Source organism: Triticum aestivum, chromosome 4A (assembly GCF_018294505.1).
Source record: "Triticum aestivum cultivar Chinese Spring chromosome 4A, IWGSC CS RefSeq v2.1, whole genome shotgun sequence".
NCBI lineage: Eukaryota > Viridiplantae > Streptophyta > Magnoliopsida > Poales > Poaceae > Triticum > Triticum aestivum.
The window spans coordinates 547,745,809-547,758,194 of record NC_057803.1 but is presented as its reverse complement, the minus strand read 5'-3'; the positions used below and the strand labels follow the sequence as shown (position 1 = coordinate 547,758,194).

The following is a 12,386-nucleotide window of genomic DNA, read 5'->3' as shown; positions in this document are numbered from 1 at the left end:
TCTCCCCCTCCGCGACGGCGAGCCGCCGCCACGCTCCACCCTCCTCCGCCCTAGTCCCTGCTACCCGGCTGCTGCGCCCCTTCCCCTAAAAGGGAAAACTCCCCCCTTCCTTCATTGCGCCCCCAGTCTTTACCGCGCGACTGCCGCCGCCGTGCCCTCTCCCGGCGGTCGGCTCTGTGTACAAGAGCTGTCCTGGTGCTACACGGACACCGCACGCCGCCCCAGTCCGGGGACAGCTCGCCTTCAGCTGCCCGTTCCGCCGCCGAGTGTATGCCAAGATGCCAGGTACGCCCGAATTTGGACCTCCCAATCCCTCCCGCAGTCCGGCCGAAATAGGTCGCGCGATTCGTGGCCCTTGTTGTCCCAAGCTGACTCCTTGTTGTCCTCTTCTTGTTAATTTTGTAGCCGGGGAAAAGGAGGAGAGGGTGACCATGGAGGTCACCGACGAGATGCTCAAGACCATGGAGGTCGGCTTGGCCTTCCGGGACTATGTAAGGCCTTTAATTCGTTTCTCTTAGCTCTGATTGGAACTATGAGCTATCCCTTTTCGCTTGATCTTTTATCGAAAAGCAAGAAGCTCATGCGGATAGCTGATTGTCTTAGGGTGTGTTTGGATTGCCACCAATGTCTGCCCTACCAAATTTTGTTCATGGCCAAAACATTGGTCTTTGTTTGGGTGATTGCCAGCTTTTAGGCATGACAATGCCTCTCTCTGGCAATCTAGTTCATTTTTCTAGCCAATGTTGGCCAACTTATTGGCAAGCAAAACCTCAACCTAAATCACAAACCAAACACACCCTTAGTACTGGAGCAACTTACATTGGTCCGAAGAGGGGATTGTAGTAGTGTTATTAGGTTTTGTAGAAGAAAAAAGTAGTGCTTTCGCATTGATTGCAAGATGGATTGAAATAGTGCTTCCACCTTCCAGTAAGGACTTAGCTAATCCAAATTCCAAAGGAGTAGAGATGCTTGTGGACTTAGTTTAGATTGCCAGAATACAAATACATAGAGTTTGGAATCTTCTATATCTAAATAGCCAGCCCCCACTAACCTACTTCTCTCAACATGCACATATGCCACCTCAACACGCAAATATGGATGAGAAAAGGCCCACCTCAACATACAAACATGCATGGGAATAGATCCACCTCAATAAATAAATATAGCAAATCATGTGTACTTTTTGTTTTAGTTCTCATATTATTAAGATAAATACTCACTCCGTAAACTAATATAAGAGTGTTTAGAGGGTGTTTGTTTACAGGGACTTATTGGTTTAGGGACTTAAAAAAGTCCATATAAGTCCCATCTAAACCAAACAGGAGGGACTTATAGGGACTTAAAGTGGGCATTTGGGGCTTATGAAATAAGACTCTCAAGGAGGGACTTATAGGGACTTATAGTTGTAATATGGTCTTTTAGTCCATGTTAAGTCCCAGGAACCAAACATGTAGGGACTTTTTAGGGACTTGGGACTTATAAGTTGGAACTAAAAAAAGTCCTAAGACTTATGAACCAAACAGGGCCTTAGATCACTACTTTAGTAATCTAAACAGTCTTATATTTCTTTACAGAGGGAGTATATATGTTCCATACAACCAAATCTCATAGGAAAATATTGCTATCAATTCCCGCTGCAACGCACGCGGTGTCATCTATTGTACATTGGATAGTAGTGCTTAATGGGTTTGTTTTAGTAGTCTTTTTTTGTTTTTACATTAATTGGATACCATAATATCAAATTGCAAACGGTGTTTTGAACTAACTACGAACAACTTGCTGAGCTTAGAACATAATAACAGCCACCTCTTAGAAGTCTGCTCCTAATTTTGTATTTGAAAAGTCTCTCCTTTCAAAGAAGCATGCATGTGATGAATGCTTATATTTTTTCAGCTTACATATAGTCACTTAATTTTACTTTACATGCATCTTTTCCAGATCATGACATATTTCACTTTACCATAGTAACTTGATATTGTGCTATACAATAATTTTATGGCAGATTGGCAGAATTAGTTCTATGGATTTCCACAGCAAGGCTACAAACTATCTGGTGACAGCCAGTGATGATGAATCGATACGCCTATATGACATTCAAAATGCTGTGTGAGTACAAATTATTACTTAATTTTCTTCTGAAGTTCATGTTATATAATCAGTAAAGAGCTTGATTATATATTATTAGCACAAGACACAATTTCCTAAGATCTAGCTTTGATATTTGGTTTGCTAGTTGTTCTGTTTACTATATAGTACATTATGTTATTGTTGGATTTGTTTAATATGCAATGGTTTTGGTTAGGCTATACTACACTTGGCTTTTGAAAATGATTTGTTCGACAACTATATGTGGTAAAACCAATATTTGAAAGCAGTCTAATAACTAATTATAAATAGAATTTGATATATATCTGATCAGGGGATACACATGATGCCACTCCAAGCCAGATGGCACAGCCTCTCCCGGTCCAGCCTGGCATTCTCTGTATGCCTGGCCCCACATGATTACTGTATTTATTTTTTGTACTAGTAGTTTAGCAAATTTCCTAGTATGGAAGTGACTCAATGCATATAGACTATTGTAGTAATTGTATTTTTTTAATGTAGTCAGTGCTGTATTAGTCCATGATATGTATTTCATTTCTAATGAAGTTAAAAATTTCAGATGTTTGAAGACCATTAATAGCAAAAAGTATGGGGTTGAACTGGTGTGCTTCACTACTAACCCAACTCTTGTCTTGTATTCCTCGAAAAATGGTTGGGATGGTAAGTAATATACCCTGTCTTCGCTTAAGAGGGGTTTAAGACGTATACTGAAAAGAATGCACTTTTGCAGAATCTCTGCGTCTACTCTCTCTAAATGATAACCGGTTTGTAAGATATTTCAAAGGCCATCTTGACAGGTCTGTTGTACGTAAGACAAATTATGGCCACATATTTCAGTTAATCTAACACGAACAAAAAATCCTTACGCTGTTTGCCTTTTCCAGGGTTGTTGCTATGTCATTATGTTATGAGAAAGACAGTTTTCTATCTGGTTCACTTGATCGAACTGTTCTCCTATGGGATCTGAGGGCTGACAAAGCACAGGTACAACTATTGATACTGTAAACTAGAAAACGCTATATAATAAAACCTCTTTCTGATTGGTCTTTCGTCCATGTCACTTAACTACTCTCTCCTTCCATCTATATAGGGCCTAATGCGTTTTTTAAGACCGTCTTTGACTATTGACAAGATTAATAGTACATGACATGCACAATGTGAAAATTGTATCATTGAAAACTCCTTTCACACATGAATTTAACGGTGTGCATTGTGTAAGTTGCATGTCATATATTATTGCTCTAATATTTGGTCAAAGTTAGCCTCGAAAAACGCATTAGGCCCTATATAGATGGAAGGAGGGAGTAGCTGCAATTACAGTTAACAGAGCTATTATGGATTTGTTTCTACTTTTTCTTCTCTGTTAAACCATCTTCTTATTCTCCTTCAGATGATTATCCTGAAGCTAAGTATACCAAGTACTACAGTTGGGATCGAATCCTTAACATTCCTGTAGTTGTTAATATTTTTGTTCCGGGATGATCATTATTGGATTTGCAGTGGTAAAGCTGCTGCCTTGTGACCATGAGGTCACGGGTTCAAGTCCTGGAAACGGCCTCTAGCAAAAATGTAGGGAAAGGCTGCGTGCAATAGACCCAAAGTGGTCGGACCCTTCCCCGGACCCTGCGCAAGCGGGAGCTACATGCACCGGGCTGCCCTTTATGATCATTATTGGATTTACTGTATTATTATTTTAAAGGCACAAGGTGTCTTGGATATGGTCAATTTATTTATCTGGATTTCTTAACATCTAAACACATATGGTGGCATCATAGTTGAAGTATTGGATGATTTCTGGCCAGTAAAATGTTCCCTTTGGATTTTGTAGGGCTTGCTGCGTGTGCAAGGGAGGCCCGCAGTTTCATATGATGATCAGGGTTTAGTTTTCGCAGTTGCTTATGGTGGTTATGTAAGGATGTTTGATGCTCGAAAATTTGAGAAGGTATTAGTGATTGAATGTGTTGTTTGACTTGAATTGTTCGATACGTTTTAACTATCTTACATCCCTAGGGGCCTTTTGATATTTTCTCCGTTGGTAATGACGAATCAGAAGCCAATATGATAAAGTTCAGCAGTGATGGAAGGCGGCTTCTTTTAACCACCAAAGCAGGGTGTATTCATGTGCTAGATTCATTTCATGGCAACAGTGTAAGCATTTGAACTACCGACTGTCATTCAAGTAATGCAGGCTGAAGGACTTAGAAAACACTCCTATGACCTTGGAAAACACTCCTACGACTACCTTTTTTGCAGCTAGCAACTTTCAATGTTAAGCCAGTTGTAACCAATTCGACATTGGAGGCATCATTCAGCCTGATGGAAACCATATTATATCTGGTTAGAAACCCTTCCCTATCACCCTTTCCTATCATCACTCCATTCTCTTTTCTTAACTAAACCAGTAACCTATTCATTTATTTTATTTTTGTTCTTGCAGGCTCTGGTGATGGTAGTGTTTATGCTTGGAGCGTTAGAAGTGGAAAGAAGGTATGGAAGAACCTGGCATGTTACTTTTGTAGTCAAATTATTATGTATATGTTTTAGTTGCTTATAAGTGACACACAATGATGGTCGGGCCTGCAGGTTGCGCGGTGGGGGAGCACAGATAGCGAGCCACCATTGGTTAGGTGGGCTCCAGGATCGTTGATGTTCTTGACTGGATCTTCAGAACTATCCTGCTGGGTCCCGGACCTATCGAAGCTGGGATCGTTTGCCGTTACCAAGTAAACTGATTGTTCTTGTAAGTTTGCGTACATTACTTTTATCCATCTGCATAAGAGTAATTTGATTTTCCCACGTTAAGAAAAAAAGCTCGTTGTTTTCTGTAGATACTGACATTTGACGGATCAATGCGGCTTATCAAGTATGCATATCTAGGTAGCAAGGATGATCGACTTTCCACTGGCATTCAGCTGTGAATATGAGGAAGAATAAGCTGTTGTAGCACATTGTATGTCTAGATGTTGGCCTCTCATCTCTCATGTGTCGTTAGGCTTTCCGCGACACTGTTTGCCTTGGTAGAGTGTATGTATAACTGTAAAGTAAGCTCCTCATTGCACACAGATGTGATATTGAATTGAAACCATGAGCTGTGTGAACAGGTTTTAGCGATTTATCGTGTTTTATTATAATCATGTAGCACTGCACTCAGTATGATGCCAGTAGCTGATATTACTGTTTCGAAGTGTGAGCTTGCCAAATTTACCTTTGTAACGAGGTGAAGTGGTGATATTAATATCTGAACAAGCAGATTTGCTTTACTAAGTGGTGCCAAAACACTAGTAACGTACGATGCAAAAAACAAGCGGGAATTTGCGATCCTGTACTGATATACAAATGGTGCTGAGCAAATGCGCAATGCAAAAAGTTAGCTTAGTCATTTCCTGGTCTGCTGAGCAAACGGCCGGTCATGGTTTCCATGCCGCTATGCTGCTCACTTGTGCTAACAGGCTTGCGAAGAAACTTCTGATCTCAGATCGCCGTCGGCCGTCCCCTGGACCTGCGCGGCGTACTGCAGGTTCCAGAGAACCTCTTCGATGGAGGGCCGGGTTGAGGATTCAACGGATAGGCATTTGATCGTGATGGAGACCACCATTGACAGTGAGTCCTGCGATGAGGTCCCGAGCACGACCGGATCCAGAACGTGCTCACGCTCTTCCTGGCATGATAGAGACATAACCTGCAGATACAGGCAAATATTTCTCAGACAGTGAATTAGTGTTCTTTTCGCTCATAAGTGTTGGCACAAACAAAGCATATCCATGTTGGCTGCAGAGAGATGTGGGGCCTTAGCCGAAACACTGATCATGACAAATTAGTCAGGATACTGAATTCTGTATGAGCTTCTCTGTGAGCAGCATCACTGAGAAGGTTCATGCACCTAACAGATCACTTTTAGTTTACTACATACACATGTCTACTACTCCCTCCGTTTCTAAATATAAGACCTTTTAGAGATTTCAAATACGGGCTACATACGGATGTATATAGACGTATTTTACAGTGTAGATTCACTCGTTTTGCTCCGTATGTAGTCCGCGTTGGAATCTCTAAAAAGACTTGTATTAGGAACGGAGGGAGTACATAGGATGTATGATAATGATTCTGATAATTTAATCTCTTAGTAGACAGACCACAACCAACTCAGATCTTTATAAGAGTAGAGATAAAGATGATTTCACTCCCAAATATCACTAAGAAATCTAAGCCAACACTGCAATCCCTTTCTGGGTAGGCAGGTAATTGTGTTATAACCATGTTAGCAAAAACAAATGTGTATACTAACAGTGATAAACCATAGGAAACCCTGTTTTCTTTAGTTATCACATGAGGCATAAAAACAGTAGTACGGGCCTTCTTTGGAGCGCAGATTCTAAAAGGGAATGGATGGAAAAACATAGGATTGGAGTCATGGCTTGTGAAATCATTTTTTTTTACTGAAGGCTTGTGAAATCGTTGTGAAATAAAACCAAGAAAACAAGCGTATTGAGTATTGCAAAGCCAAATAAAACATGAATATGAGGCAAGGATCCATCTAAGCATTGTCTAAATCTTCACTACAAAGCAAGAGGGGGGACACATACCAGTTCACTTAAAATAAAAGGATCTCCTTTTCTATGTAATTTGGAGCCCATAAGTGCTTCAAGTATAATGCAACCAAAAGAACATACATCATCCTGCAAAGTTTCCCTACAAAAACATCGATAGACGTTACAGCTTCGACATGGCTGAGCGCCTGAGCATCAATTTATAGAATGCTTCAACTCTGTAACCAGATTTGCTTATCTATTTTAGTAATTTGGTGCAATGGTAGATGACTCAGGGACTTACAATTCTTCAGCGTTATTTTGTATGTATCTCTGCCTTTCTCCTATTGCCTGTAAATCCAAAGAACTAGTGGCATTAAAAACAAGCATGGATTATCCTCAATGCACATGTATTAAAAAGAGGGGATCAAACATGATATGATACTTTTGTTTAAATGGCAAACCTCATGTTTGTATATCTCCTCTGTGATTATGGACAAACCGTAGTCACTCAGTTTTGCAATATGGTGTTCATCAAGCAAAATATTAGAAGTTTTCAACCGATTATACAAGGAACCAGGAATTATTCCTGTATGTAAGAAATGAACAGCCCTTGCAATGCCGATCAGCACATGTAGTCTATCACACCATTTCAGTGTTTTCTCAGGAGTAGAGCCTGCCAAGAAAGGCATAGATAATTGAATGGTTATCAACTCATATAACCTTAATTGCCCATATTTAGGTGTAGTTCCTTACCAGAAAGATAAGAAGACAGAGTCCCATTAGGTACATATTCATAAACAAGAAAGACCCTTTTTACACTTGACTCATCAACTGCGTTGTCAGTACAGTGCCCCAAGAGGCAAACCAAATTTGGGTGGCGAAGCTTCGCGAGTAGATCTAATCGAAGCTTTAGATTTCTTATTGAATATCTGTGGTGCAATGCCAAACATCTTATCGCAATCACGGTTCCATTCTCTAGTTTTCCCTTGTATAGCTGAAGATCAAGGAAAAAAAAGTGTATGACAACCAAGCTGTAACATATGCAACACAAAAACAGTATGGCTATAGAAACTTGAATGCTAGGAAATTTTCCAACTTGCATCAGTATGAAGTCGAGTAATTACGTTGTTAATATTTTTAGAGGTACTTCTATTATGCTTTTAATATTTAATGTAAATTCGAATTTAATTTGGTGAATCTTTGAACAAATCAGCAAACCTTTCCAATGGATCCCTCGCCTAAAAATGCTGACCGTTCAAAGCATTTTGTTGCTTCTTTCAGCTCTTCTAAAGAAAATACACGATGTGTGGGCATTATTTGCGACCCAAACTTCACGGCTTGAGATATGTACCCTGTAATGAAGAGAGCTAAAAAATGATTCAAAGTGACACGAAATAAAGAAGTAAAACTTTCTCTCCTTGCTCATTCAGGGAGGGATTTGCAAATAGGATATCAGAATTTATTGAAAACATGGAAATACCACCATCTATGCCATTCAGCTGAAGAACATTTGGATACAGTTACAAGGTATATGACAGTGCAGAGTAGGTATAAAGTGGGAGCAAGGGCAGGATAGTTAACATGTAAAAGTATGTGGATTAACATTCCCTGTATAAAGCATCTGAACTCGTAAAGCATCACATTTGCTTCATCTAAGAGCATGGTTAATAGTATAGCCAACATCCGGTTTTATGAAGTTGCCACATCATCTAGAGCCAACCTAATAGCCTGCTAGTACAATAGTTAGTCGTACTAGTATACTATACCATTAATATGTGGCCCCACTTTTTGTCTCACAAAGTATGTTGGCGCTTGTGCCACAGCCGGCTACAAGTTTACAGCCCGCTTCTCTTCTCTCTCCTCTTCTCTCTCCTCCAACTAAGCACAAATACTATATTTAAATCCTTATAGCCTGCTTATGTCACCTTATTGTATACTTGCTCTAAAGAGGAAAGAAATGGGCTGGCTAACTTCACGCATTTTCGTAAGTAGAAAAGCAAACAATGGGATTCAGTTACTGGGAAACAAGTCTTACTTGCACTTTCTAGCAGTTCGGAGGACATTCCTGGAGTCGAATTATCTTGCATTTGCTTTTGCAGCAACTGTTGTTCTGCTGTAACTCTCTGACAGTTTCTTTTGTTTGATGCCATTAGTAGAAGAGAAAGAACAAGCACAATCAGCACTATACCGACAATAGTAACCACAAGTCCAACATCCTTGCCTGATCTTCCCCCCTTATGAGGTTGTTGACAATAGTTAGCCTCATGCTGGTGTTCAGGGTCAGCACTAAAGCAATTCCCGTCAAACTTAACAACCCTGTTATTCAAGTTGGCGCTTAGACAAGCAGGCAGGTCACCTGTGATTCGGTTAGTAGACAGATCCACAAAGCCCAGGGTGCTGCTGCATGTTAAACTACTCGAAAGTGATCCGCTGAGCATGTTTGCTGCCAGGTTCAAGTAACTGATGTTTGGGAGATCAAAGAGTTCTTCAGGAGGACTGCCCTCGAGAAAGTTGAATGAGAGATCAAGGTGTTGGAGCCTTTTCAGTTGACCAAACTTTTCAGGAATTTCACCCTTGAATGAGTTCTTGCTAAGCAGGACTGTCACCAATGCTGTAGGCATGTCTGGAAGCTCTCCGTCCAACTCGTTGTCCCTCAAATCCAACATCTCAAGTTTTACCAAACTACCCAAAGCTGGAACCTCGCCTGAGATATTGTTGCCAGCAAGAGCTAGCTCGGTAAGCATTGTAGCTTTACCAACTGATGCTGGTATTGACCCCTTCAACCGGTTACGCTGCAAACGAAGGACCGTGAGGTTCGAGAGCGAACCAAACCAGTCTGGCACAGTTCCATTGAAGTAGTTACCATCCAGTGTCAGGGTCTGAAGCCTCGACATGGCTGACAGCTTCGGAGGGATCGATCCATACAGAAAATTTGAGCTCAGGTCAAGCACTTGAAGCGAAGACAGCCGGTGAATCTTGTCGGGGAGAGGGCCCCATAAGCCCAAAGACACCAGGATCACAACCCGCAAGGTAGTTAACCTTGTCAGCGTAGTGACAAATGAGTCGATAACAAAGGCTTCAGAGAGGCTAACATTTGGAAGAGGATAGCCACTGAACTTTGGTGGCTTGGTGATCCTATCACCGACGATCTTGAGCTCCGTAACGGCATCCCCCTCGCACGTTACGGTGACCACCGAAGTGGGCTGAGTGTAGCAGGGGTTGCCACTTGGGTTGTTCCAGACTTCCAGCTGCCTAGGGTACTCCAGCTGCTTCCTGAGCTGCTGCAGCAGCTCACTTTCTGAGGACTGCTCGCTTGTTCGGCATAACATCAAACAGGTTATGGCCATCACAAGGGCACTTAACTGCCAAGCCATTGCAGCCCAGCTTTGTGCCCAGACTGTATCTTCTTTCAACTGTCTGCCTGTGTATTATTGGCAAGTTGTACGCTTTCCAATTTCTCAACCAGGAGTTTCAGAGTTTCAGCCAGGATTTTGATATTGAAAGGCAGGGTGGAGAATCGCAGCAGCAAAATTGTTCGTTGAATGAACTTTGCTTTTATTGATCTCACAGGACAGTTTCCTGCGCGAAAATTAACAATTTTTAATAAGTTAGTGAGGACGAAATAATGAAGGCCGAAAGCAAATGTGTCTTATCCTAAAAGAAAGGGTAGCAAATCTGTCACAGAAGCTGATTCGCATAAAATCGCTCACCGTAAAAACAGTCCAAACTATTTTGGCGGCGGGTTGCAGCAAATCTCAAACAAGGTCTAGTCCAGTTTGAACAAGAAAAGCAGAGGGGATAGTTTTTACTTGTTAGCAGTAAAAATATATTTGAAGCTGCAGGCTTGTAAAACTGTTTGGACCCGACAAAGAAAATTACACACTGTGACAACTACAGGGGGGAGAGCATTGATTTTCAATAAGTGCACAACAGCAACTACAGTAAATTGACCATATTCTACTTTAAATACAGATATCTCAAACTCGTCAGTTAATTTTTGAATGAATGTTAAAACTCCTCTTGCAAGCAAAAAGCAGAAGGGGGGAAATGATAAACAAGTTAGATACGCACAAATCTGAGCTTGCAAGCAAAAACATAAAAAAAATACAGCCAAAAAAGCAGCAAACTTGAAGGCAAAACAAAATTGCGGTGGGGAAAGGAAAATGTAATAATTTCTTTGTGTGCATTTTTGGACGTTCTCTGCCATTATCTATACACACAAACAAACAAAAAACTCAAAATGATAAAGCAAATTGAAGCAAATTGGAGTTTCCAGGTAGAGATGTGTGGGGAATCTCTTCACACGGGGAAGAGGAAGAATGCATAAACTTCACTCCAAATCACACACAGAAACAGGGCAAGAAAACTGAAAAGAAACAGGGACGCACGAAGGTAACAAGAACAGAAGCATAGTTTATCAACACTGGAAATTAACCACCGCAGAGAAATAAGAAGAATATCTGACCTGAATGCCGGCCGCCGAGGGTCTCCCCAAGAACCACCGCCGCAGGAGCTTCCCCACCTCCTTGCTCACCCCCAAGTTCAGGAGCGGGCAAGAATTAAGGGAGGGAGAGACGTGGCAGGTGAGACGCGCGGCTGCCCGCGGCGCGAGAGACGCTGGCTGCCGCTGCTGCTGCTTGCTTCAGGGCCCCAATGCACATGGGATCTCTCACCCGCCTCCCCCAGCAAGCGAGCCGCGAGACGGCGACGGGCCTCCTCCACCTGCAAGCGAGTAATGGCCCGTCGGCGGGGTGACGGACGCTCGCGCAGCCGAGCCAACGCTACCCAGCTGCTGCCCACCGGCTACCGCTACACCTCACCACCAGGGAGAGAGATCAATCGAGCAGCCATCCTCCATTGTTACTGCTGTGCTTTACAGTGCTCGGGACGGGGCCTGGCGACTGGCACCGGCGGCAGCAGGGCGAGCAATAAAAGCACGAGGCGGAGTGGTTGGGGCAGCGGAGTAACCGCTTTAATGTCTTTTTTGACTGCGCTGCGCCTCTGGGAGCGGGACTGCCGACTGCGTGGGGAGAGACCGAGAGAGTGAAGGCAGCCAGCCGTCTGGGAAGGATCCCGAGCTCGTCTGGGATCGTCTGCGCTCATCGGTCCTGGTGATCTGTGATGGATGGATACGGTCTCTGCTGTAGCAGTGGAATTTTGCCGTAAGTTTTTGTATAGATGGGTTGATCTGATGTGATCGTTGCCCATGGTCCACGGCTTTGGATGCACGCTACCAAGGAGATTGTCCTTGTATTTTGCACGCTAGTAGATGCATACATAAGGGTGCCCGTTCTTGGTCCAGAATGCAAATGTGTAGTACTTCTCCAAACAGTAAAACACGGATTGACTCCGGGGGTTCACCATCACAATACACTTTCTTTTTATAAATTTACGCTTTTAGTTTAAATTTAAAATATATACGTGAGGTGGTACTAATTTGATGAATTACGTTGTGTGCTTGAACAATGCAAACAATTCCCGCCCGTGCGCTTCGGCCAGTAAATCAGGCCCATGTGTTTTTTATAATTAATCCATTGTTCTATTAGTCTGCTATTAAAAAAAATGGTTCGCTGAAAAAGAAACATACGCATTTGCCTCCTCCTCAACCCTGGGTGTGTGCCCAAGCTGCCGCCACAGCCGCACGGCCGCACCTCATCCCGCTCGCCATCCACGCCGCCGTGGTCGCACGTCAGCCCGCTCGCCGCCGCCGCACGTCATCCCGCTAGCCACACAAGCCGCCGCGGCAGCACC

General features: G+C 42.7%; 1 protein-coding gene and 1 pseudogene across 1 annotated transcript; one reads left to right on the top strand and one right to left on the bottom strand.

The window, feature by feature from the left end:
* LOC123086875 (protein ANTHESIS POMOTING FACTOR 1-like) lies at positions 1-5,219 on the top strand (annotated as a pseudogene).
* Positions 5,220-5,337: 118 nt separating this feature from the next.
* On the bottom strand, positions 5,338-11,662 carry LOC123086874 (probable inactive leucine-rich repeat receptor-like protein kinase At3g03770). The gene is made up of 8 exons (XM_044508696.1): positions 11,101-11,662; positions 8,671-10,214; positions 7,854-7,987; positions 7,389-7,629; positions 7,097-7,308; positions 6,937-6,983; positions 6,690-6,795; positions 5,338-5,785 (listed from the first exon to the last, which is right to left on the bottom strand). The coding sequence occupies exons 2-8, from the start codon at positions 10,007-10,009 to the stop codon at positions 5,549-5,551; spliced, it is 2,316 nt and encodes a 771-aa protein (XP_044364631.1). The 5' UTR covers positions 10,010-10,214; positions 11,101-11,662; the 3' UTR covers positions 5,338-5,548.
* Between the last annotated feature and the right edge of the window lie 724 nt (positions 11,663-12,386).